Source organism: Pristiophorus japonicus, chromosome 5 (assembly GCF_044704955.1).
Source record: "Pristiophorus japonicus isolate sPriJap1 chromosome 5, sPriJap1.hap1, whole genome shotgun sequence".
Taxonomy (NCBI): domain Eukaryota; kingdom Metazoa; phylum Chordata; class Chondrichthyes; family Pristiophoridae; genus Pristiophorus; species Pristiophorus japonicus.
The window spans coordinates 294,726,304-294,753,602 of NC_091981.1; the positions used below are offsets into that span (position 1 = coordinate 294,726,304).

At 47.0% G+C, this 27,299-nt stretch overlaps 2 protein-coding genes across 21 annotated transcripts in view; one reads left to right on the top strand and one right to left on the bottom strand.

The window, feature by feature from the left end:
* The window catches only part of LOC139264761 (uncharacterized), a 460,034-nt gene extending 459,082 nt beyond the window's left edge, over positions 1–952 (bottom strand). For 15 of the 19 annotated variants that reach the window (XM_070881860.1, XM_070881862.1, XM_070881861.1 and 12 more), the window contains exon 1: positions 471–952. The gene's annotated coding sequence lies outside the window, so the exon portion shown is untranslated. The remainder of the gene's footprint in view (positions 1–470) is intronic. The other 4 variants (XM_070881867.1, XM_070881865.1, XM_070881866.1 and 1 more) reach the window with 2 other exon arrangements.
* Positions 927–27,299, top strand: smpd5 (sphingomyelin phosphodiesterase 5). 2 transcript variants are annotated; one of them, XM_070881869.1, is made up of 8 exons: positions 927–1,000; positions 12,526–13,849; positions 16,802–16,877; positions 17,597–17,737; positions 20,250–20,339; positions 25,054–25,117; positions 25,842–26,001; positions 27,051–27,299. In XM_070881869.1, the coding sequence occupies exons 2-8, from the start codon at positions 12,713–12,715 to the stop codon at positions 27,183–27,185; spliced, it is 1,803 nt and encodes a 600-aa protein (XP_070737970.1). In that variant the 5' UTR covers positions 927–1,000; positions 12,526–12,712; the 3' UTR covers positions 27,186–27,299. The 2 variants fall into 2 exon arrangements, with proteins under 2 accessions (XP_070737970.1, XP_070737969.1); XM_070881868.1 differs by lacking the exon at positions 927–1,000 and adding an exon at positions 1,070–1,244.

Below are 27,299 nucleotides of genomic sequence, written 5' to 3' on the forward strand. Positions count from 1 at the left end.
CGCTGGGCAGGCCGCATAGTTCGCATGCCAGACACGAGACTCCTAAAGCAAGCGCTCTACTCGGAACTCCTTCACGGCAAACGAGCTAAAGGTGGGCAGAGGAAACGTTGCAAGGACACCTTCAAAGCCTCCCTTGATAGAGTGCAACATCCCCACTGACACCTGGGAGTCCCTGGCCAAAGATCGCCCTAAGTGGAGGAAGTGCATCCGGGAGAACACTGAGCACCTTGAGTCTCGTCGCCGAGAGCATGCAGAAAACAAGCGCAGGCAGCGGAAGGAGCGTGCGGCAAACCTGTCCCACCCTCCCCCTTCCCTCAACGACTATCTGTCCCACCTGTGACGGGGACTGTGGTTCTCGTATTGGACTGTTCAGCCACCTAAGGACTCATTTTAAGAGTGGAAGCAAGTCTTCCTCGATTCCGAGGGACCGCCTATGATGAGGATCAGGGAAGGAAACCTGCTGTCCTTACCTGATCTGGCCTTAACGTGACTGTTAACTGCCCTCTGCAGTGGCAATCAAATCGCTCAGTTGTCCAGGGCAGCGAGGGATGGTCAATAAATGTTAAAGATGCCTCATAAAATAAAATAATTCTTACAGTTTCCTTCAACTGACAGTTGCACAACCTTTATGTGTAAAGACATTTTTTTTTTTGCCTAACCTCCCTTTTAATACTTTGTGATTTGTCTTCCTCGATTCTGAGGGACTTTGCCGATGATGACTTGGTGATTATTTTAAATCTGTGCCCTCTAACCAACCCTAAGCAAAAGTATAAGTGGCAAATATAACAATGCTGAATTAATGGATAGATATAAACCTTTAAAAAGGTGACTGGGCAGCCCCCGGCCGGCTTTTGCCTCTATTTTGCTGACTCGACCCTGAATCCCAACCGCCACGCCGCACGTTCCGGTCCGCCTTCAGTCTCCTGGCCGCACCTGCCGGTGGGCGGGGTTGCGTGCCGTGCGCGCTGATGTCAGGCGGGCCACCGGGCAGGTGGCGCAGGTGAGAGTGCGGTTGCGCGAGATCAGGTGGCAGTTGGCAGTAGTGTGGGGGGGGGGGGTCCGATAATGAGCGGTTGTCGCCGCCTGGCCCGGTGTTCCGTGTGTGTGTGTGTGTGTGTGTGTGCGTGCGCGCGCGACGGCGGCGGCAGCGGCAGCAGCAGCAGCAGCAGTGAGCAAGAGAGGTGCCGGCGGCTACCATCCAACCCACTCACTGACGCAGCACTGCGAGCAAGAAGCGGCTCCAGGTGAGCTCCTCCCGGGCAAAGGTCAGTCAGTTCAGTCAGCACAGCTTATGCTTCCTGGTCAGGCAAAGGAGCGGGAGGGGGCAGTCCAACTGTTCCATCACCGATCCTGATGGACCTGCTGCATCCTTCCATCATTATCTGCTGTCCGATCTCATTCATTTACTCAGATCCCTTTTTTGTGAAACCTTTGTCGGCTGTGGCTCAGTGGATAGCATTCTCCAGTCAGGAGGTCTTGCATCCAAGATTCGTAAGAGAAGTAGCGGCAGGGATAGTAAATGCATTGGTTGTAATTTCCAGAAATTCCCTGGATTCTCGGGAAGTTCCAGCAGATAGGAAAACTGCAAATGTAACGCCCCTATTTAAAAAAAAAAAGAGGCAGACAAAAAGCAGGAAACTAAAGGGATCAAGGGGTATGGAGAGAAAGGGATACTGAGGTGAATGATCAGCCATGATCTTATTGAATGGTGGTGCACCTATTTTCTATGTTTCTATGACCAGTTAGCCTAACATCTGTACTTGGGAAAATGTTGGAGTCCAATATTAAAGAAGCAGTAGCAGGACATTTGGAAAAACACAATTCAGTCAGGTAAAGTCAGCATGGATTTATGAAAAGGAAGACATGTTTGACAAATTTGCTGGAATTCTTTGAAGATGCAATGAACAGGGTGGACAAAGGGGAACCAGTGGACTTCCAGAAGGCATTTGACAAGATGCCACACAAAAGGTTACTGCACAAGATAAATTTCACGGGGTTGAGGGTAATATATTAGCATGGATAGAGGATTGGCTAACTAACAGAAAACAGAGAGTCGGGATAAATGGTTCATTCTCGGGTTGACAACCAGTAACCAGTGGGGTGCCGCAGGGATCAGTGCTGGGACCCCAACTATTTACAATCTATATTAATGACTTGGAAGAAGGGACCAAGTGTAATGTAGCCAAGTTTGCTGACGATACAAAGATGGGAGGAAAAGCAATGTGTGAGGAGGACACACAAAATCTGCAAAGGGATATAGACAGGCTAAGTGAGTGGGCAAAAATTTGCAGATGGAGTATAATGTTGGAAAGTGTGAGGTTATGCACTTTGGCAGGAAAAATCAAAGAGTAAGTTATTTAAATGAAGAAAAATTGCAAAGTGCTGCAGTACAGCGTGACCTGGGGGGACTTGTGCATGAAACACAAGAGGTTAGTATGCAGGTATAGCAAGTGATCAGAAAGGCCAATGGAATCTTGACCTTTATTGCAAAGGGGATGGGGAATAAAAGCAAAGAAGTCTTGCTACAGTTATACAGGGTATTGCTGAGGCCACACCTGGAATACTGCATACAGTTTTGGTTTCCATATTTAAGAAAGGGTATACTTGTTTTGGAGGCAGTTCAGAGAAAGTGCATTAGGTTCATTCTGGAAATGAGGGGGTTGACTTGTGAGGATAGGTTGAGTAGTTTGGGCCTCTACTCATTGGAATTCAGAAGAATGAGAGGTGATCTTATCAAAATGTATAATTTTATGAGGGGGCTTGACGAGGTGGATGCAGAGAGGATGTTTCCACTGATGGGGGAGACTAGAACTAAGGGCATAATCTTAGACTAAGGGGCTGTCCATTTAAAACTGAGATGAGGAGGAATTTCTTCTCAAAGGGTTGTAAACATAGAAACATAGAAAATAGGTGCAGGAGTAGGCCATTCGGCCCTTCGAGCCTGCACCGCCATTCAATAAGATCATGGCTGATCATTCACCTCCATACCCCTTTCCTGCTTTCTCTCCATACCCCTTGATCCCTTTAGCCGTAAAGGCCATATCTAACTCCCTTTGGAATATATCCAACGAACTGGCATCAGCAACTGTCTGCGGTAGAGAATTCCACAGGTTAACAACTCCGAGTGAAGAAGTTTCTCCTCATCTCAGTCCTAAATGGCTTACCCCTTATCCTTAGACTGTGTCCCCTGGTTCTAAATCTCTGGAATTCGCTGCCTCAGAGAGCTGTGGAAGCTGGGTCATTGAATAAATTTAAGACAGAGATAGATAGTTTCTTAACCGATCATCATCATAGGCAGTCCCTCAAAATCGAGGAAGACTTGCTTCCACTCTAAAAATGAGTTCTTAGATGACTGAACAGTCCACTACGGGAATTACAGTCCCTCACAGGTGGGGCAGAGAGTGTTTGAGGGAAAGGGTGGGTGGGACTGGTTTGCCGCACGCTCCTCCTGCTCTTGCGCTTGCTTTCTGCATATTCTCGGCGATGAGACTCAAGTGCTCAGCGCCCTCCCGGATGCACTGCCTCCACTTAGAACGGTCTTTGGCCAGGGACTCCCAGGTATCAGTGAGGATGTTGCATTTTATCAAGGAGGCTTTGAGGGTGTCCTTGTAATGTTTCCTCTGCCCACCTTGGGCTTGCTAGCCATGTAGGAATTCTGAGTAGAACGCTTACTTTGGGAGTCTTGTGTCAGGCATGCGAACAGTGTGGCCCTCCCAGCGGAGCTGGTCGAGTGTGGTCAGTGCTTCGATGCTGGGGATGTTGGCCTGCTCGAGGACGCTAACGGTGCGTCTGGCCTCCCAGGGAATTTGCAACACCTTGTGGACACATCGTTGGTGGTATTTCTCCAGCAATTTGAGATGTCTACTGTATATGCTCCACGTCTCTGAGCCATACAAGAGGGAGGATATCACTACAGCCCAGTAGACCATGAGCTTGGTGGTAGATTTGAGGGCCTGATCTTCGAGCGTTCTTTTCCTCAGGTGGCCGAAAGCTGTGCTGACGCTCTGGAGGTGGTGCTGAATCTCGCCGTCGATGTCTACCTTTGTTGATAATAGGCTCCCGATGTATGGAAAGTGGTCCACGTTGTTCAGAGCCGCGCCGTGCATTTTGATGACTGGGGGGGTAGCGCTGTGTGGTGGGGTCAGGCTTGTGGAGGACCTTTGTCTTACGGATGTTTAGTGTAAGGCCAATGCTTTCATAGAAACATAGAAAATAGGTGCAGGAGTAGGCCATTCGACCCTTCGAGCCCGCACCACTATTCAATAAGATCATGGCTGATAATTCACCTCAGTACCCCTTTCCTGCTTTCTCTCCATACCCCTTGATCCCTTTAGCCGTAAGGGCCATATCTAACTCCATCTTTAATATATCCAATGAACTGGCATCAACAACTCTCTGCGGTAGGGAATTCCACAGGTTAACAACTCTCTGAGTGAAGAAGTTTCTCCTCATCTCAGTCCTAAATGGCTTACCCCTTATCCTAATACTGTGTCCCCTAGTTCTGGACTTCCCCAACATCGGGAACATTCTTCCTGCATCTAACATGTCCAGTCCTGTCAGAATTTTATATGTTTCTGTGAGATCCCCTCTCATTCTTCTAAACTCCAGTGAATACAGGCCCAGTCGATCCAGTCTCTCCTCATATGTCAGTACTGCCATCCCGGGAATCAGTCTGGTGAACCTTCGCTGCACTCCCTCAATAGCAAGAACGAACGTTCTTCCTCAGATTAGGAGACCAAAACTGAACACAATATTCCAGGTGAGGCCTCAGTGAAGATGTTGACTAAGACTTGTAGTTCAGTCTCTGAATGTGCGCAGACGCAAGCATTGTCCGCGTACTGCAGTTCGACAACAGAGGTTGGGATGGTCTTGGACCTGGCCTGGAGACGACGAAGGTTCCCACTGGTTCTGTAGTTTAGTTCCACTCCAGCAGGGAGCTTGTTGAGCGTGAGGTGGAGCATTGCAGCGAGGAAGATTGAGAAGAGGGTTGGCGCGATGACACAGCCCTGCTTGACCCCGGTCCGGACTCAGATTGGGTCTGTAATGGGTCCATTAGTCAGGATCGTGACTTGCACGTCCTTGTGGAGCAGGCGGAGGATGGTGACGAATGTTTGGGGGCAGCCGAAATGGAGGAGGACGTTCCATAGCCCCTCGTGGTTGACAGTATCAAAGGCCTTTGTAAGGTCAAAGAAGGCCATGTACAAGGGTTGGTGCTGTTCCCTGCATTTTTCTTGCAGCTGTCGCGCTGTAAAAATCATGTCCGTTGTACCCCATAGAGAACGAAATCCACACTGTGACTCCGGGAGGAGCTCCTCAGCCACGGAGAAGACTGTTGAGGAGAATTCTAGTGGCGACTTTCCCAGTGGCTGATGGGGAGATTCCTCTGTAGTTGCCACAGTCGGACTAGTCCCCTTTTTTAAAACAAATGATCTCCTGGCATGCTCTCCTCACTCCAGATTAGAGAGGTGAGGTCATGCCAACAGTGCTTCTCCGCCATACTTCAGTGCCTCAGCGGGGATTCCATCCGCTCCCGTTGCCTTGTTGTTCTTAAGCTGGCGGATGGCCTTTTCTACCTCGTGCAGGGCTGGGGTTTTGCTGAGATGGTGGCGGGTAGCATGCCGATGATGGGTTATGGGGAGCGGGCAGGGAAGTGGACCCGAGTCCATGATCAGATCAGCCATGATCATATTAAATGGCGGAGAAGGCTCGAGGGGCCGTATGGCCTACTCCTGCTCCTATTTCTTATGTTCTTATGTCGTGGGTTCAAATCCCATTCTAGGGACTTGAGCACAAAAATCTAGGCTGACACTCCAGTGCAGTGCTGAGGGAGCACTGCACTGTCGGAGATGCCGTCTTTCAGATGAGATGTTAAACTGAGGCCCTGTCTGCTCTCTGAAGTGGACGTAAAAGATCCCATGGCACTATTTAGAAGAGCACAGGAGTTATTCCCGGTGTACTGGCCGATATTTATTCCTCAATCAACACAACAAAAAAACAGATTATCTGGTCATTGCTGTTTGTGGGAGCTTGCTGTGCACAAATTCAGTCCCGTGTTTCCTACATTGCAACAGTGACCACACTCCAAAAGTACTTCATGTGTTGTAAAGCGCTTTGAGACGTTGTGAAAGATGCTAAATAAATCCAAGTTTTTTTTTGCCCTCACTCCTCCCCCTTGCCTCTGTTTTTTCTGCATTTCCCCCCCCCCACCCCAAGCTCGTCACTGTGGCATTGACTGCTCCCTGAGGCATCATAGAAGTTTACAGCACAGAAGGGGAGGCCATTTCGGCCCATCGTGTCCATGTGGGATGCTGGGCATGGTCACGATGGGCAGCCTGACTAACGCTGATGCCTATGATCTGTCACATCCACACTGGGACACCTTGCAGCAAGCAAAGATTGAGTAGACTAGGTGATCTCATTGAAACATGTAAAATTCTTACAATGCTTGACAGGGTAAATGCAGGGAGGATGTTTCCTCCTGCTGGGGAGTCTAGGAGTAGGGGGGTCACAGTCTCAGAATAAGGGGTCGGCCATTTAGGACTGAGATGAGGAGAAACATCTTCACTGAGGCTAGCTCATTGAATGTATTCAAGTCACAGATAGATTTTTAACCAATAAGGGAATTAAGGGTTATGGGGAGCGGGCGGGTAAGTGGAGCTGAGTCCACGGCCAGATCAGCCATGATCTTGTTGAATGGAGGAGCAGGCTCGAGGGGCTAGATGGCCTACTCCTGTTCCTAATTCTTATGCTCTTATGTTCTCAGAGGGTGGTGAATCTTTGGAATTCTCTATCCCAGTGGGCTGTGGCGGCTCAGTCTTTGAGATGGATCATTAGATTTTTTTAATATTAAGGAAATGAAGGATATGGGGATAGTGCAGGAAAGTGGAAACATAGAAACATAGAAAATAGGTGCAGGAGCAGGCCATTCAGCCCTTCTAGCCTGCACCGCCATTCAATGAGTTCATGGCTGAACATGAAACTTCAGTACCCCCTTCCTGCTTTCTCGGCATACCCCTTGATCCCCCGAGTAGTACGGACTTCATCTAACTCCCTTTTGAATATATTTAGTGAATTGGCCTCAACTACTTTCTGTGGTAGAGAATTCCACAGGTTCACCACTCTCTGGGTGAAGAAGTTTCTCCTCATCTCGGTCCTAAATGGCTTACCCCTTATCCTCAGACTGTGACCCCTGGTTCTGGACTTCCCCAACATTGGGAACATTCTTTCTGCATCTAACCTGTCTAAACCCGTCAGAATTTTAAACGTTTCTATGAGGTCCCCTCTCATTCTTCTGAACTCCAGTGAATACAAGCCCAGTTGATCCAGTCTTTCTTGATAGGTCAGTCCCACCATCCCGGGAATCAGTCTGGTGAATCTTCGCTGCACTCCCTCAATAGCAAGAATGTCCTTCCTCAAGTTAGAAGACCAAAACTGTACACAATACTCCAGGTGTGGCCTCACCAATGCCCTGTACAACTGTAGCAACACCTCCCTGCCCCTGTACTCAAATCCCCTCGCTATGAAGGCCAACATGCCATTTGCTTTCTTAACCGCCTGCTGTACCTGCATGCCAACCTTCAATGACTGATGTACCATGACACCCAGGTCTCGTTGCACCTTCCCTTTTCCTAATCTGTCACCATTCAGATAATAGTCTGTCTCTCTGTTTTTACCACCAAAGTGGAGTTGAGGTAGATCATCAGCCAGGATCTCATTGAATGGCAGAGCAGGCTCGAGGGGCCGAATGGCTTACGCTTGCTCCTAAATGTTATGTTCTTATGTTATGATAGGACTGTCAACCCTCCAGGATTGTCCTGGAGTCTCCAGGAATTAAAGATTAATCTCTTAGTCGTAGAAGTTTGGAACACACTTGGTAATTGATGCTAGATCAATTGTTAATTTTGAATCTGAGATTGATAGATTTTTGTTAACCAAGACAAGTATATGGAGTTAGGTCACAGATCAGCCATGATCTCATTGAATTGCAGAACAGGCTCGAGAGGCTAAATGGCCTACTCCTGTTCCTATGTTCTTGTACACTGTTGTGAGCAACACAGGAGAAAAATCATAGGGGCATTAAAAAAAATGTATTTCACTCATTTTGAGCACTTGTTTATTAGTTATAATATTGGAGATGGGGAAAAGTGCTGTTTGACAGGCGGTTGGAGGCGGGAGGTCATGTGATGAAACCTCCAGGGATACTTCCAGGCAGAATTGGCAAGCCTAGGCAGTGAGGAGCAGAAATCCTGAACTTCCTTCGATCTATAACCCACAGGAGCTGTAATATAATATTGTAGTGAAACCTCTTCCCTCCCCTGACTGAAATCAATTGACGTGGTGCAGGTCTGTATGGCTGTTTACTAGATAAACTTAATCAGCTACTGGGGTGTTCAGCTAGATCTCAGTACTTGATTTACTGTTCTATCATATATTAGATAAAGTAAATGAAGTGTCTTTGTTAAGCTTCCTAATTCAGTCGCACTTTGTAGCTTTAGCTCCTGGGCAAATTTTAGAATCGTTTTCCCAACATGCCAGGTCTGTGATGAGATGTGGCTAATTTTTTTAAATCAGTTTAGAGAGGGGAGTAATCTAGTTACATGTTCAGTGTGTCTGTAGCTCTGACGTTCTGAGATAAACCCGGTGAGACTCAGGTTTATGAACACTGGCCAAGCCCTGTGACTACACCACTGCTTATACTTCTTGGCACCGTTAGTTATTGATAGAATATGTCCTGACAAAATGGCTAGAAAATGAACTTGTCATCACGAACACCTTATTCCGCCAGAGGGACAAATAGAGGACATCGTGGCAACACCCTCGCTCCAAACACTGGCACCTGCTCGACTATGTCATTGTCCGAGCCAGGGATCGCAAGGATGTGCGCATCACCGGCGTCATGACAGGAGCTGACGACTGCTGGACGGTCTACCGCCTAATCCGATGCATCATTGACATCAACATAGCCCCAAAGCGGAGGGGGCAGCAGAAGCAGTGCCGCAAAAAAGTAAATGCCGGAGCACTTAAAGACCCAGCTAAGAGAGCCCTATACAATCAGCGTCTCACAGCTAACCTGGCGTGCCTTGATGACCCCGAGACGTAGAATGTCCAAAGCAATTGGTCTGCCCTCCAGGCCTCCATAACCAGTGCCTGCAAAGAGATGCTCGGTCACTCAACCAGGAAACACCAGGACTAGTTCGATGAGAATGATCAGGAGATCCAAGAGCTAATAGATCGCAAGTGCAGGGCATTTCTGAGTCTTAAACAACAACCCAACTCAGGAGCAGCAAAGCAGCATTACAGACTGCTCAACGCTGAGGTCCAACAAAAGAACAGGTGGTGGATGGAGAAAGCACAGGAGATACAGCAGCTGGCCGACAGCCATGATGTGCGAGGATTCTTCATCGCAGTCAAGGCCAACTACGGTCCAAGGTCCCACCCCACTGCTGGCCAAGAACGGGGAAACACTCATCAAGGACACCGAGGCAGTCAGGGCCCGCTGGAAGGAGCACTCCTCAATCAAGACTCTGCCTTTGACCCGAGTGTTCTCGACTGCATCCCGCAGCATGCTACCTGCCACCACCTCAGTAAAACCCCAACACTGCATGAGGTAGAAAAAGCTTAAGACAGCTCAAGAACAACAAGGCTACGGGAGCAGATGGAATCGCTGCTGAGGCACTGAAGTATGGCGGAGAGGCACTGTTGGCACGAATCTCTCATCTCTCTCATCTGGAGGGTAGAGAGCATTCTGGGAGATCTCAGATGCAGTGATTGTGACCATCTTTAAAAAATGGGACAGGTCCGACAGCGGCAACTACAGAGGAATCTCCCTGTTATCAGCCACTGGGAAAGTCGTCGCTCGAGTCATCCTCAACCGTGGCTGAGGAGCTCCTCCCAGAGTCGGTGCGGATTTTGTCCCCTATGGGGCACAAAGGATATGATTTTTGCAGCGCAACAGCTGCAGGAAAAATGCAGGGAACAGCATCTTGTACATGGCCTTCTTCGACCGTGAGCCTTTGACACTGTCAACCGCGAGGGATTATGGAGCACCCTCCTCCGTTTTGGATGCCCCCAAAAATTCGGCACCATCCTCCGCCTGCTCCACGTCGACATACAGGCCGTGATCCTTACCAATGGATCCACTACAGACCCAATCCACATCCGGACTGGGGTCAAATAGGGCTGCGTCATTGCCCCAACCCTCTTCTCAGTCTTCCTCGCTGCCATGCTCCACCTCCGTCAACAAGCTCCCCGCTGGAGCAGAACTAAACTACAGAACTAGTGGGAACCTGTTCAACCTTCACCATCTCCAAGCCAGGTCCAAAACCCCCCCAAACTCTGTCGTCGAGCTACAGTATGCGGACGACGCCTGCGTCTGTGCACATACAGAGGCTGAACTCCAGGACATAGTCGACCTATTTACTGAGGCATACAAAAGCATGGGCCTTACGCTAAACATCCGTAAGACAAAGGTCCTCCAGTAGCCTGTCCTCGCCGCACAGCACTGCCCTCCAGTCATCAAGATCCACGGCGTGGCCCTGGACAACGTGGACCATTTCCCATACCTCGGGAGCCTCTTATCGACAAGAGTCAACACCGCCTCTAGTGCGCCAGTGCAGCCATCGGCCGCCTTCAGAAAAGAGTGAAGATCAGGCCCTCAAAACTGCCACAAAGCTCATGGTAGTAATACTCGCCCTCCTGTATGGCTGAGACGTGGACCATGCACAGTAGACACCAAGTCGCTGGAGAAATACCATCAGCGATGCCTCTGCAAGATCCTACAAATCCCCTGGGAGGACAGATGCACCGACGTTAGCGTCCTCGACCAGGCCAACATCCCCAGCATTGAAGCACTGACCACACTTGATCAAGCTCCGCTGGGCAGGCCACATCATTCACGACACGAGACTCCCAAAGCAAGCGCTCTACTCTGAACTCCTTCACTGCAAACGAGCCAAAGATGGGCAGAGGAAACGTTACAAGGACACCCTCGAAGCCTCCCTGAAAAAGTGCAACATCCCCACTGATCCCTGGGAGTCCCTGGCCAAAGATCACCCTAAGTGGAGGAAGTGTATCCGGGAGAGCATGCAGAAATCAAGCGCAGGCAGCGGAAAGAGCGTGCGGCAAACCTGTCCCACCCACCCCTTCCCTCAACGACTATTTGTCCCACCTGTGACAGGGACTGTGGCTCTCGTATTGGACTGTTCAGCCACCTAAGGACTCATTTTAAGAGTGGAAGCAAGACTTCCTCAATTCCGAGGGACTGCCTATGATGATGATGATACTTCTTGGCACCATTAGTTGTTGATAGAATATGAAGAAATATATTTTTTAGCAATGTTTCATTTTTGAGTCTTTAATCACTGAAAACTCTGACACTGGTTCACATGTACGTCCTGTACATTTCTTTTATACAGCAGAGAGTAGGCCTCAGGCAGTTGAAGGGGATTGAGAGTGCAGGAGCTGGAGGAGGTGAGCATGGTTAGGACTGGGGCACAGATCGGGGTGCAGGTACAGTGTCTTATGCATTGAAGCTTGGATGAGGAACAGTTGGCCAAGGATGATGGAGGAGGAGGCTGAGGCGATTGTCTTCACCTTCCAGGATGATGCTGAAGAAGCGGAAGGAATTGGCTGAAGGGAGAAAGAGCATTTCTTGAGGTGCTCCAGCCATGATTTGGTGGTGGAAAACCTGGGACACTCCAGCCTGTGGTCCTCGCGTAGGTACCAATCAAAACGACGGGGCTGGGGAAAACAAAAGGCAGAATGTTGCCGAGCTTTGCAAACCAGCCGGTGGCTGAGGGGGTTTCAACATTTGTTCTCTGGGACGGAGGGGGATACAGCCTGCTGCAGGTTGCTATCCAGTGTGTGTGACAGAGCAGTGTGCTGCCACCTAACCTCAAACCTTATAAGCAATGTTCTCCGTAAAAATATATTTCCTGTAACCGGCCCATTCAAAAGTCCACGCACGCGTGTTTTTTTTTCAATTTGAAAGACGGTTCACCAGCTGTGCGGGGCCCCTGGAGCGCTGCATGGCCACGCAACTTTAAGGGAGCATTGTTTATTGGCCTGATGTACATTGCTGGTAAATAATGAGTTAAAGAAACCGTTTGCATTATATAGCGCCGTTCACAACCTCAGGACATTCCAAAGTGCATCACAGCTAATTATTACTTTTAATGTGTAGTCACTGTTATAGTTGCAGGGAACACAGAAGCCAATTGAGCACAGCAAGCTCCCACAAACAGCAATGAGATAATGACCAGATCATCTGTATTTTTTTTGTGAATATTGGTTCAGGGATAAATATTGGGCAGGAGCACGGTCCCTCCTGCTCTTCGAATAGTGCCACGGATATACTTAACGTCCACTTGAGAGGGCAGATGCCGGGGCCTCAGTTTACCGTCTCATCCGAAAGACGGCATCTCCGACAGCATAACGTTCCCTCAGTACAGTACTGCAGTGTGGTTCACAGAATTCTTTTTATTTTAAGAACAGACACCGGAATTGATGACTCTTGTTTTATTCCAGATTACAAGAGGACAAAGAGGAGACTGGTTCCACATCGACAGGACTGGATACATGGTCTCCCCCAATGGAACATGCCATAAAACAAAATGCAGTGTTAAATGATTGGGTCCAGCCTACCAACACTATTTACTGAGCTTGTAGCATACCCATTGCTTGAGAAGATTATAGATTTTTTTTTAATGTTAAGATGGTTCTCCGTGAATCTCCTTTCCCCAATGCCTGTGTCCATGCCTTGCACACTGCAGCCTGGGCCTTGATCTTTCCCTGTTTCTGGTCCCTGGATCACATGATCGCCGCTTGTGTACCAACGACCTATGAGAAGCATCAAGAGCAAGAGGGCTGCCTTTGGCCGTTAAAGGTTTTCTTCAGCTTCCTTCTTTGTCTGACTCTGTTGACAATCACTGTGCCATTGGCGCTAGTTGGATTCATCGTCTGGGCTCCTTTACAGGCAGTGCGAAGGCCCTTCTGTTACTCCTGTGTGAAAACCCCGACAGTTGAAGTCCAGAAGGAATGGATGGGTCATGGGGAGGGAAAAGGCTTTTGTTTCGTGGAGGCAAACTTGTGCTTTCTGCCCAACTGCTTGGCCCGATTCAACAACCTGTCTAGGACCCAAAGGAGGGCGGCTCAGATCGCCGCCCATATCTGCAATTCTGTCGGCCGGCCAAGGATTAAAGTCTGCGTGGACTCTCCGACGAGTATGACCGCCAGCTTGCAGAGCAGAAGTAGCCTCCTGCCTGCCGTCGGAGAGGCGCACAACACTTACGGCACATCTAAGCCGCAGCGACCTGGAGCTTCGGTTCTAACCGTCAACAGCTTGCACTACATCGATAGTTCCGAGGAGAGCAGCGAAGTCGACAATGCACTTGAAAGTTTGGGTGCAGGTCGCACCAACGTGGATCCTTCAGAAGGGAGCAACCCAGCAAACGTCACAGATGAGGTGTCAGCCAACCAGCCCAGCGGGCAGCGAGCCCCATCTCCTTTCTATCCGAAGTGCCACGATAGACCTCTGAGAAAGCGGACCTGGGAAAATGACCTGCCCGCAGAAATATCTCCGCTCTTTCCCGCTGATGTGGCTTTTGTCTGCCTCCTGGAAGTGTTTGAGAAGCGTGCGGCGGCCAAGCTGGAGCAGCTTCTTCGGCCAGCCTTCGGGCACATCCTTTACGATGTCGGCGTGTACGGCTTTCACGGTTGCTGCGAGTTCAAATTCCTCAACAGCGGCATCTTCTTTGCCAGCCGCTATCCCATCCTGGATGCCAAATATCACTGTTTCCCCAGGACCCAAGGGGAAGATGCCTTGGCTGCTAAAGGTCTCCTGTGCATTAAAGTAAGGAAGGATTTATTTCCCAGAAAGAATGGTCACATGCATGTTAGTTGCACCTTGTCATCTGTGGTTAGCGCAGGCCAGCCGTGGCTCAGTGGGTGGCACACTCGCCTCCGAGTGAGAAGGTTGTGGGTTCATTGGTTGTCATCTTCCAAAATTCCATAGATTCTAGAAAGGTTCCTGTGGATGGGAAGATAGCAAATATAACCCCGCTATTTAAGAAAGGAGGGAGCGAGAAACTGGAGAACTACAGAGCAGTTGGCTTGACATCAGTGGGAAGCAAAATGCTGGAATCCATCATTATTAAGGAAGTGGTAACAGGGCACTTAGAAAAGAATACTTTAAATGGAGAAAAACTGCAAGTGCTGCAGTACAGAGGGACCTGGGGTCCTTGTGCATGAAACACAAAGTATGCAGGTACAGCAAGTAATCAGGAATGCAAATGGAATGTTGGCCTTTATTGCAAGGGGGATAGAGTATAAAAGCAGAGAGGTCCTGCTACAACTGTACAAGGTATTGGTGAGGCCACACCTGGAGTACTGCGTACAGTTTTGGTCTCCGTATTTAGGATATACTTGCATTGGAGGCTGTTCAGAGAAGGTTCACTAGGTTGATTCCGGAGATGAGGGGGTTGACTTATGAGGATAGGTTAATTAGGTTGGGCCTATACACAGTCGAGTTCAGAAGAATGAGGTGACCTTATTGAAACTTGAAGGGTATTTCCACTCATGGGGGAAACTAAAACTAGAGGACATAGTCTTATAATAAGGGGTCATCCATTTAAAACTGAGAAGAAATTTCTCCTCAAGGGTTTTAAATCTAAGGAATTCTCTGCCCCAGAGAGCTGTGGAAGCTGCGTCATTAAATATATTTAAGGTGGAGATAGACAGATTTTTGAGCAATAAGGGAGTAAAGAGTTATGGGGAGCAGGCAGGGAAGTGGAGCTGAGTCCATGATCAGATCAACCATGATATTGAGTGGCAGAGCAGGCTCGAGGGGCCAAATGGCCTACTCCTGCTCCTATTTCTTATGTTCTTATGGGTCACTTTCTTATGGCTGATAGACTTATGGTTGGTAGACTGTAACGAGTGGGGTACTGCAAGAATCAGTGATTCATAATCTATATCAATCATTTGGATGAGGGGACCAAATGTAATGATAAAAGGATAGTATGCAGGTACAGCAAATGATCAGGAAGGCCAATGGTATCTTGGCCTTTATTGCAAAGGGGATGGAGTATAAAAGCATGGAATTCTTGCTACAGCTACACAAGGTTTTTGGTGAGGCCACACCTGGAATACTGCGTGCAGTTTTGGTTTCCATATTTACAAAAGGATATACTTTGGAAGAAGTTCAGAGAAGGTTCACTAGGTTGATTCCTGGGATGAGGGGGTTGATCTATGAGGAAAGATTGAGTAGGTTGGACCTCTACTCTTTGGAATTCAGAAGAATGAGAGGTGATCTTATCGAAGCGTATAGGCTTATGAGGGGGCTTGACAAGGTAGATGCAGAGAGGATGTTTCCACTGATGTGGGAGACTAGAACTAGAGGGCATGATCTTAGAATAAGGGGCCGCCCTTTTAAAATGGAGATGAGAAATTTCTTCTCTCTGATAGTTGTAAATCTGTGAAAGTCGCTGCCTCAGGGAGCTGTGGAAGCTGGGACATTGAATAAATTTAAGACAGAAATCGACAGTTTCTTAAACGTTATGGGGAGTGGGCGGGGAAGTGGAGCTGAGTCCATGATCAGATCAGCCATGATCGTATTGAATGGCGGAGCAGGCTCGAGGGGCCGTATGGCCTACTCCTGTTCCCATTTCTTATGTTGTGTAATATATCCAAGTTTGCTGATGATACATTCCCACCTAGCTTTGTAAGTTATGAAGAGGATGCAAAGAGACTTCAAGGGGATATAGACAGGCTAAGTGAGTGGGCAAGAACATGGCAAATGGAATATGGCTCAGTTTCCCCAAAACATTTTTTTGGCGTACTTGAAGAGTTACGGACAAATTTTTTTTTTGGGGCGGGGTGGGGTGGTTTCCTCATTGGATTTCTTCATTTTGGTGTGGCCTCGCTCACCTCACTCACTCACTCTGCGTTAGGGAATTCCACAGGTTAACAACTCGAAGAAGTTTCTCCTCATCTCAGTCCTAAATGGCTTACCCCTTATCCTTAGACTATGTCCCCTGGTTCTGGACTTCCCCAACATCGGGAACATTCTTCCTGTCCAGTCCCATCAGAATTTTATGTTTCTATGAGATCCCCTCTCATCCTTCTAAACTCCAGTGAATACAGGCCCAGTTGATCCAGTCTCTCCTCATATGTCAGACGAGCCATCCCAGGAATCAGTCTGGTGAACCTTCTCTGCACTCCCTCAATAGCAAGAACGTCCTTCCTCAGATTAGGAGACCAAAACTGAACACAATATTCCAGGTGAGGCCGCACCAAGGCCCTGTACAACTGCATTAAGACCTCCCTGCTCCTATACTCACAACCCCTAGCTATGAAGACCACCATACCATTTGCCTCCTTCGCCTGCTGTACCTGCATGCCAACTTTCAATGACTGATGTACCATCTCGTTGCACCTCCCCTTTTCCTAATCTGCCGCCATTCAGATAATATTCTGCCTTCGTATTTTTGCCCCACATTTATCCACATTATACTGCATCTGCCTTGCATTTGCCCACTCACCTAACCTGTTCAAGTCACCCTGCAGCCTCTTAGCGTCCTCCTCGCAGCTCACAACGCCACCCAGTTTAGTGTCATCTGCAAACTTGGAGATATTATACTCAATTCCTTCATCTAAATCATTAATTAACACACGCACGCTATCACGCACCACTGAAAACTTCCCCTCGGGTTGTGAACATGGAAATAAAGGTTAAAAGAAAAACTACTCTTGAAATGTGACTGTCACCAACAACAAAGCTATAATAAAAATGTTTTACTTTCAGGTCCAAGTTGGTTTGACCCGCAAGGGCCAGCGGATTGTGGGATATCTTGGCTGCACTCACCTGCATGCCACAGCAGGTAAATGGGTCTCCTAATCCAGCAGATCATTGGTCAGCAATCCATCGTCGGACATCCTTCATAGGGTTAGATGACACGGTGGGAAAAAGCTCATAAGCAGTATAAATACTGGCATGGACCAGTTGTGCCAAATGGCCTGTTTCTGTGCTGTAAACTCTAATTTTATGTAGTTCAGCGCAATGTTCATTCGCTTATCTGGGGCCGTGGTCCCAGTCACTCTCTTGCTGAAGGACCGTCCTCAAACTGTCAAACGCTGCTCAACAGAGTGATGAACATGACTCTGATCTCATCTCCATCACTCATTGAGCTCCAAGTGGCTGTTCTCAAAGGGAGGTCAGGAACTGATACACAGGTAGAGGATATAGGGGAAGAAGGACCCATAGTTCTATCTTAATAGAGCCCTGCACGGAAATTGGAATATTGCTCTCTTGGGGCAGCAGCTCATAGTCAGATGGGTTGTGAATGGAGAAAAGAATATAGTGAGCAGTGAAGAAACTAAATCAGAATTTCACATTGACGTCCTACAGTTTGATCAGACCCTGTCCACCAAAAATATTATCAAGCAAAGAGTCAAAGTTATGAGCAGTTTGCATTCCTGAAGTCTCGCTGTGAAAATTGAGCAGTGTTCTATATTTTTTTTAATTGCAAAGTAAGAGAATGCTCCAGGTGAAAGAGAGTGTGTCGCTGTCTGGTTTCAAGTTCATGTGCCTCTATTTCAGTGGATAGCCACATCCGCCATAACCAGCTCAGTCACATGGTGGTGTGGATCGATGAGTTCCGGAGCGCGTCCAAGACCAAGGATGAGAAGGTCGTGTTCGATGTTCTTTGTGGGGATTTTAACTTCGACAACTGCTCGCTGGGTAAGTGTCAGTCTGTACAGGTGGCTGAAAACAATAGTGATTTATTCTTCCCCACCAGTGACACCCCACCCTCACCTAAGTTATAATCTAATTAGCCATTTGTGTACAACCTCCTTTTACCAGTTTAAATGTAACTCTTTCTCGGAGTGGGTGTCGCTGGTAATGCCGACATTTATTACCCTGAGACGATGGTAGTGGGCCGCCGCCTTGAACCGCAGCACTCGGTTTGATACGGAGTGGCTCAATTGGCTACTTCAGAGGGCAATCAAGAGTTGACTCTGCTGGTGTGTGACTGGAGTCACGTCTGCGCCCAGATCGGCGAAGGAGGGCAGGTTTCTTTTTGAAAGGACATTATTGAAGTAGTTGGCTTCTTAACAACAATCGGACAGCTTCACGGTCACTTTTATTAAGCTGGTGCTAGTAAAAGGTAAAATTGAGCTGGAGCACCCCATGTTTGATCCTTGGTCTGTACAGTTAGCTAATCTTAAGATATTCTCAATGTTATAATATCTTAACATGACAATGGGCTTGTGAAAAAAGGGTTATCTTATTTAATAAGTTAGAGCTGAACATCAAAAAAGGCCAGAATCAAAATATCCCGTTCAGTATGGTTCTCGATGATAACAAGTGCACTAGATAAGAACATAAGAAATAGGAGCAGGAGTGTAGACCATTTGGCCCCTCGAGCCTGCTCCGCCATTTAATAATATCATGCCTGATCTGATCATGGACTCGGCTCCACTTCCCTGCCCGCTCCCCATAACCCTTTACTCCCTTATTGCTCAAAAGTCTGTCTATCTCCGCCTTAAATATATTCTCTGCCTCCACAGCTCTCTTGGGCAGAGAATTCCTTAGATTTACAACCCTCTGAGAGAAGAAATTTCTCCTCATCTCAGTTTTAAATGGGCGACTCCTTATTCTAAGACTCTGTCCTCTAGTTTTAGTTTCCCCTATGAGTGGAAATATCCTCTCTGCATCCGCCTTTTCGAGCCCCCTCATTATCTAAGTTTCAATAAGATCACCTCTCATTCTTCTGAATTCCAATGTGTATAGGCCCAACCTAATCAACCTATCCTCATAAGTCAACCCCCTCATCTCTGAATCAACCTAGTGAACCTTCTCTGAACAGCCTCCAATGCAAATCCTTCCTTAAATATGGAGACCAAAACTGTCCACAGTATTCCACGTGTGGCCTCACCAATACCCTGTACAGTTGTAGCAGGACTTCTCTGCTTTTATACTCCATCCCCCTTGCAATAAAGGCCAACATTCCATTTGCCTTCCTGATTACTTGCTGTACCTGCAATACTAACTTTTTGTGTTTCATGCACAAGGACCCCCAGCCCCTCTACTGCAGCACTTCGCAATGTTTTTCCATTTAAGTTATAATTTGCTTTACTATTTTTTCTGCCCAAGTGGACAACCTCACATTTTCCCACATTATATTCCATCTACCAACTTTGTAACCACTCACTTAGCCTGTCTATATCCTTTTTGCAGATTTTTTGTGTCCTCCTCACAATTTGCTTTCCCACCCATCTTTGTATCATCAGCAAACTTGGCTACATTACATTCGGTCCCTTCATCCAAGTCATTAATATAGATTGTAAGTAGTTGAGGACCCAGCACCGATCCCTGCAGCACCCCACTAGTCATTGTGTTTGCCTGCTGGAAAATGATCCATTTATCCCTACTCTCTGTTTTCTGTTAGTTAGCCAATCCTCTATCCATGCTAATATATTACTCCCAACCCCGTGAGCTGTTATCTTATGCAGTAATCTCTTTCGTGGCATTTTATCGAATGCCTTCTGGAAATCCAAATACATCACGTCCACTGGCTCCCCCTTATCCACCCTGCCTATTACATCCTCAGAGAACGCCAGCAAATTTGTTAAACATGATTTCCCTCTCCTAAAACAATGCTGACTTCTTGATTGAATCATGCTTTTGCAAATGTCCTGCTTCTGCTTCCTTAATAATGGACTCCAGCATTTTCTCAACAACAGATGTAGGGCTAACTGGTCTAGTTTCCTGCTTTTTGTCTGCCTCCTTTTTTTAAATAGGGGTGTTACATTTACTGTTTTCCAATCCGCTGGGATCACCTCAGAATCCAGGGAATTTTGGTGGATTACAACCAATGCATCCACTAGCACTGCTGCCACTTCGCTTAAGACCCTAGGATGTAAGCCAGCAGGTCCAGGGGACTTGTCCGCCTTTAGTCCCATTAATTTATCTAGAGCTACTTCATTAGTGATTGTATTAAGTCCCTCCCTCCCTCTAGCCCCTTGATTATCCACTATTGGAACGCTTTTAGTGTCTTCTACCGTGAAGACCGATACAAAATATTTGTTCAAAGTCACTGCCATTTCCCTGTTCTCCATTATTAATTCCCCAGTCTCATCCTTCAGGGGACATTTACTTTAGCCACTCTTTTCTTTTTTATGTACCTGTAGAAACTCTTACTATCTGTCTACCTCTTGCGTCCCTAACCACTTGTTCTTTTTTGCTTTAGATGATCAATTAGAACAGCAGCATCAGATACTCAAAATGTATAAAGATCCCTGCTGTATTGGACCAGGTAAAGAGAAGCCTGGGGTCATAGGTGAGTACTCACTCCCTTTGCTCAGTCATTCAGTGAGGTCTGATTTGTATACAGTCCCCCACTGTTTATTGCAGGTGCCTCGTGCGAATGCAATTTGCTCGCGATACGCATTAGCCAGTATAACGGGGTAGTGCTATGACAGTACTGTACCACACACTCTAGGTCACGATTGCAACCTGTGCTTAGTACAAACTGTAACATCATACCACTTGCAGGCGATTAGAAGGGTTTAAGTACACAAAAGATAATTGGATCTTAGAGGTGCTATTTACTTAGATTCAGTGCACCTTAAATTCATTGGATATATTCAAGAGGGAGTTAGATATAGCCCTTAGGGATAAGGGGAATCAAGGGGTATGGAGAGAAAGCAGGAAAGGGGTACTGAGGGAATGATCAGCTATGATCTTATTGAATGGTGGTGCAGGCTCGAAGGGCCGAATGGCCTACTCCTGCGCCTATTTTCTATGTTTCTATGTTTAACAAGGGGTGAGCTAGTGAACATACAGTTGTTTCTGCACAAAATAAACTGAGCACTTAAGACGCAATAACCAGCAACCTTTTAAGTTGATTATCGCTTTTTGCCTGATTTCAGCGACTGCCTGATTTCAGCGACTGCCTGATTTCAGCGACTGCCTGATTTAAATGTGGCTGTCTTAAGTGGTGGGGACTGTAATGTATTTCAACTCTAGCTTTAGAGGAGTGTTCATTCATTCAGCCCAGGATAAAAATATTTGCCTGATTATCATGTCTTGAGATAGAATAAAGCTCCAGATATCAGCTATGTCGCTGTGGGTCTGGGAACCAGGTGTTCCCCCTAGGGAAGGGGAGCCACTGATGATTTTGTGCCTCTGCCAGTGTGGTTGTATCAATGAGTGCTGCTATAGAGAGGCTTGGGGAGCTGAAAGAAAGAACCGACTGGGAGGTAGAACCAACAACACCAGCAGCATTTGCATTGGTCAACAAGGTGGGATTTAAGGAACATCTTAAAAGAAGAGAGGGAGGTGGACAAGTAGAGGGGGTTAGGGCTGGAGATTCTGGTGCGTGGGACCTAGAGGGCTGAAGGCACGGCTGGCGATGGTGGGATGAAGGGAGGGGGATGCACAAGAGGCTAGAGTCAGAGTTTTCAATGTGGTGATTTGATAGCACCTGATGTGAGTAAACAGCCTCCCAGAAGTGAATGATTTGGCTCAGTCCTGGGACTAGCAGAACATACGGTTCAGAATGTGACCGCACAGGAATCAAATCCAATTTTTAATATACTATGAAGAGAATCTGTGGAATAGATATGTGGGTGGTCTTTGTGTGGAGCCAGAAGAGATCCGACTTGAAAAATTAGGTACCTAAATGATGATCTAAATATAACTACTTCACACCAAGAGTTGGGTCACTGAATTAGATTATCCCAATCAATGTTCCCTCTAACTTATTTTGGGTGCACGGCTCATTCAAATTTCCGTGCATGTGCGGTTTTTTCCATTCGAAAGCTGGTGACTGGCTTGTGCGGGAGCTCCAGACCGCAGTGGTCTCAATGCAGTGAAATTATAGATACAGATCATAGAATGATACAGCACCGAAGGGGACCTTCGGCCCATTGCTCCTGTGCCGGCTCTTTGAAAGAGCTATCCAATGAATCCCACTCCCCTGTTCTTTCCCCTTCAAGTATTTATTCAATTCCCTTTTAAAAGTTACTATTGGATCTGTTTCTACCACCCTTTCAGGCAGTGAATTCCAGATCACTGAGTTTAAAAAAAAAAAAAAAAATGCCCCTTCCTCTTCATGTGTTTATCTGCATTTGTACTATCTGCCTCAACTACTCCCTGTGGTAGCGTGTTCCATCACTGTCTGGGTGAAGTGGTTTCTTCACAATTCCCTATTTGATTTCTTGGTGACTATCTTGTATTGATGGCCTCTAGATTTGCTCTTCCCCAAAAATGGAAACACTCTGGGGCCGAAATTGCCCTCTGCTGGAAACGGAGCACACCTACCGATTTTTAAGGGTTCCATTCGCCCCAATGCATGGGGTGGACAATCCGGAAAGATTCACGGCTTTGTTTTTTTTTAAAGCGGGGCGGAAGTGGTGTCATCATCAGGGCAGAAGTGCGGGCAGGCGGGAGCGGCCATCGTTCAGAGTCATCAGCACTGCGCTGATGATGTCACCGTGGCGAGGAAGTGCCCTTCAGTTAAAGGGGAGGGCTGCTGCGAACTCTGCAGCCACTTTAATGGTAAACACTGAGGAGGGTTTCAGCCGGACCGCTGGCCTGGTACCCAAGAGGGCCTGTTAGCGGCCCGGCTGAACCCATGGTCGCCATTGTCAAGCCGACCTGGCAGTCGCCGACAATTAAAATAAAATAGCGGCAGTGCGCCCTCCCCAGCCACAAGAAGGTTCCTGCCTGGAAAAGCTGCCGGGGCACCGAGCCGCAGCCGATCTGCGGGACAATTTCCCACGCAGGGCAGAAAGGAGGTCACCTCCGTTGGGTAAGGGGTCAGCGGGGCCGCAACAGGGCGGAGCAGAGACGTTCTCTGCCAGGAAAATCCACAAGGGCAATTTTTTTTAAAGGCCGGCCCATCCGCACCGACCGAGTGGGGAGTCCTGACCAACCTGAGGCAGCCACAGCTCTTATAGAAAGGGGCAATTTCAGCCCCTCTGTGTCTACTCGATCAAAACCCTTCACAATTCCAATCTCAACTAAGCTAGCAGCTAATTAGCCTCAGTGCCCTGGGTTAGGGAGGGGGAAATCAGCCAGGTTTGTGTGTATGTGTATAGATGAGGACAGAATTGGCTCGGTTGTGGGTAAATAGTCTGCCGACACTGACGTCCAGCCTCACTCGAGGAGAAATCTGTTGGACTTGGTATTGGAAGGCCAATTGGGGCCTGTGGAACTGTAGCCCAGCATGAGGTGGGGGGGGTGGGGTGGTGCGGGAAGAGAGACACGCAAAAATGTGAGCAAAATTGGAAATTAGATATTGTTCTCCATATAGCAACTTCCCCATGAAGTACTTATTTAGTGCCGCAGCCATCTCCTCTGCCTCCACAAGAGGATCTCCTTTATGATCCCTAATCGGCCCTTCCCTTTTACTACTTATGTTTATAAAAGACTTTTGGGTTCCCTTTTATGTTGTCTGCTAATCGATTTTCATACACTCTCTTTCCCTTAGTTCCATTTCATTCCCTCTATACTTTTTATATTCAGCTTGGTTCGCTACTGAATTATGAATCTGGCATTTGACAAAGGCTTCTTTTTCAGTTTCATTTTAAGGTTTACATCTTTAGTTGTCCAGACAGGTCTAGCTTTGGATGCCCTTTCTTTTCCCCTCGTGGGAATATGTCTATTCTGTACCCGAACAATCTCATCTTTGAAGGCCTCCCATTGCTCATTTATTATTTTATCTGCCAATCTTTGATTCCAATCAACCTGGGCCCCTTTTCAACTCACTGAAGTTAGCTCTCCTCCAGTTGAGTATTTTCTTCTTTGATTTGTCTTTATCCTTTTCCATAACTACACTAAACCTGATGATATTGGATTACTGTTTGCCAAATGCTGCCCCACTGAAACATGATCCACTTGCCCCACTTGATTCCCCCAGAACTAGATTCAGCTCTTTGCCCTTTACACTGTTATTTTCCCAGTCTATATTAGGATAATTGAAGTCCTCCATTATCACTACTCTAAAGTTCTTGTATCTTTCTGCAATAACCTGCAAATTTGCTCCTCTATCTCCTTTCCAATATTTGGTGGCCTGCGGTGGCCCAGCAGCGTAGTAGCTCCTCCATTGCTTAATTCTAGCTAAATAGATTGTCATTGAACCCTCGAGTACATCATCCCTTTCTAGTGCTATCAATACTGCCATCCCCTTCCTTCTATTCCTTCCCTATCTTTCTTGAATACATTGTAGTCAGGAATATTAAGTGCCCATTTATCTCCTTGGGTGAGCCAGGTCTCCTGTTATTGCCACTATATTATAATCCCATGTGGCTACTTGTGCCTGCAGCTCACCAACCTTATACCTTATTTACCATGCTCCGTGCATTTATGCACATGCACTCCAAGCCCATCTTAGTCTGCCTCGCACTCTTTCCCTCACTCCCCCCCGTAACTTGGAGTCTGTTGAAACATTTAAAAAAGAAAGGTCTCTGAAACTGTCTCCCAAAAAGCTGTTGAGGCTAGGAGCCAATTCACAATGTAAAAACTGAGATTGATAGATTTTTTATTAGGTATTGAGGGTTACGGAACTAAGGTAGGTAGATGGAGATAAGATACAGATCAGCCATTGAATGGCAGAACAGGCTCGAGGAGTTGAATGGCCTACTTCTGTTTCTAAGTTCCTGGTAAGAGGTGGATAAAAATGTTAGCTAGCTTTGGAGCACTTTAGTAAGGGACTGACCTGGACCATCTGGCTTTTCTTGTATTCAGTAGATCCAACCCAGGGAACCTCAAGGGGCAATTGACACCCCAAACCTGTTCACGATGGTGGATTGATCGTTCTTGGGCACTTCTAATGCACGGTCCTGTTATTGCCATTCAAGTCATTCAAAATGCAAAAACTGAGATGGATAGATTTTTTATTAGGTATTGAGGGTGATGGAGATAAGATACAGATCAGCCATTGAATGGCATACATCTGAATTCGAATGGCAGATGCTCAAAAAAAGCAACTGGATGAAAGGGAACATAAGGATACTCATGTATTAAGAGGCTTGTCCCATCTTTTTTAGGTACTCTGCTAGAGCAAAGAACCATGTATGAAGAGCCAGTGATCAGCCCAGAAAACTTGCAGCGGTGAGTATGGACGAGAGGGGGAGCTCAAATAACCGAACTGGACTCAACTACAAAGCTCCCAGCACTTGCGTGTCAGCTGTGGCTCAGTCAGTAGCACTCCCGCCTCTGAGTCAAGCCCCACTCCAGAGATGGACATGCAATCCAGGCTGACCCTCCCAGTGCAGTACTGAAGTAGTGGTGTCTTTCAAATAAGGCATTAAACCGTGGTCCCGTCTGCCTCTCGAGTGAGCGGAAAGGGTCCCACGGCACTACTTTGAACAAGAGCTGGGGAGTTCTCCCCAGTGCGCTGGCCATCATTTATACCTCAACCAACACTTAGAACAGATGATCTGGTCATGTATCACATTGCTATTGTGGAACCTTGCTGTGCATAAATCTGCTGCCACATTTCCTACATTACAATAGTGACGACGCTTCTAAAAGTACTTAATTGGTCTAAAGCGCTTCAAGACGTCCTGAGGTCATGAAAGGATCTATAAATGCAAGTTATCATTTCTTTCTTCTGAATAGGTTACCTACCTCACAGTTACTGCACTTCAAATAACTCATTGTGCACGAAGCACTTTGAGATATTTCTATAAATGGAGCAGCTAATTTATGCCTGTGTTTGTTTGTCTGTTTTTCTCCCTTTTACCTGAAAAATCAGGAGATATCTGCAATGAGTGGTTAAGTCAAAAATACTAGAATAATCCAAGGTTTAAAACAACTGTTTCAATCCTTTCAGGGCCTTGGAGATTGACGAATTGAGGAAACAATACCTGGCATTCCCCATAAATCCTGCTATTGACACCACTGACTGCACAGAGTCCGAGACTGTGGGAGGTGGACGCAGGATCGATTACTTGCTGTATCGGGAAGACACTGTCTCAAAGGAAGTGACAACTGTGAGTGTGCTGCCCATGTCCTAACTCCCGTATCCAAGTCCTGTTCGCCCAACACCCCTGTGCTTGCTGACCTATATTGGCTCCCCAGTGCGGCAACGCCTCTCAACATTCTCATCCTGTGTTCAAATCCCTCCATAGCCTCGTCCCTCCCTATCTCTGTAACCTCTTCCAGCCCTACAACCCTCCTTGAATTCTGGCCTGTTGCACATCCCAGGTATTAATCGCTCCACCATTGGAGGCCATACCTGCAGCCACCTAGGCCCTAAGCTGTGGAATTCCCTCCCTAAATCTCTCCGGCTCTACCCCTCTCCTCCTTTATAACGTTCTTTAAAGTCAAACTTTTGGTCACCTGTCCTAATATCATCTTATGTGGCTCGGTGTAAAATTATATTTGATAATCGCTCCTGTGAAGCACCTTGGGACATTTTACAATGTTAAATGAGCTATATAAATGCAAGTTTTGTTGCTGCAGTGATCTTCAATCTGTCACCTGATTTATTCTCAAAGATGGGTAGGGGGATGAGAAACTCTGGTTTCTGAATCACTGGGGCCAGGGTTTTTATGCTCTGGATGTGGGCAACATGGGCAAAGCCATCTGAGTGGCTGGCTAGGCCACTTGAAAGGGCAGTGAGAGTTAGCAACATAGCGCGAGCTTTCACATTGAATCTGGTCCTTGCCTGGTGTGCACACTCACTGTCCAGCAGCAGTTGCTGGATGGTCAGAGTTCCAACTCTTGGTTCAATTTTTGCTCTCCACTCCCTCAGTTGCTGAGGGAAGTTGTAGCTTTCCAGCTCAGGCAGAAGAGGACTGATTGAATTGAACTGGTGATCTTTCCAGCTCTGTTCCACATTAGGTTGTGTACTACCAATTGAGTCATCTGGAGGACCCTTAGCTTTCCTTTCTTTCCAATGGTAATGCATTTAATTCTTCAGGCAATAAATGTTAGTAAATTGTTTTAATTATCCTAATTTATTCACGGTGATGGGTACTTATCCTAATTTATATGTGCAGAGGAGTGATTATGCTAATTTATTTATTCTCCATGACAGGAACTGGAGGAGTTCACCTTTATCACCCAGCTGGCTGGGCTGACTGACCATCTTCCTGTCGGAATGAGACTCTTCATTTCCATGACAACAGAGGAAGATGATGATATGAACCATGACCTTGTTGATGAACTTTGATCCCCTGCCATCCTGCAATAAAGAGACTGACTTATTATTTGCCAAAAGCTTCAAAGTGTACAAAAGAATATCTTCAAATTGATACTATTTAAAAAAATATGAATTATGAATAAA

What these genes read in the sequence shown, in the direction of transcription:
- smpd5 (XM_070881869.1), top strand. Translation starts at nt 12,713, where the DNA reads ATGGTTCTCCGTGAATCTCCTTTCCCCAATGCCTGTGTCCATGCCTTG. An exon ending in AAGGTCTCCTGTGCATTAAA is followed by an intron (nt 13,850 to 16,801) that starts GTAAGGAAGGAT and finishes TTTTACTTTCAG; the next exon opens with GTCCAAGTTGGTTTGACCCG. An exon ending in AGCCCAGAAAACTTGCAGCG is followed by an intron (nt 25,118 to 25,841) that starts GTGAGTATGGAC and finishes CAATCCTTTCAG; the next exon opens with GGCCTTGGAGATTGACGAAT.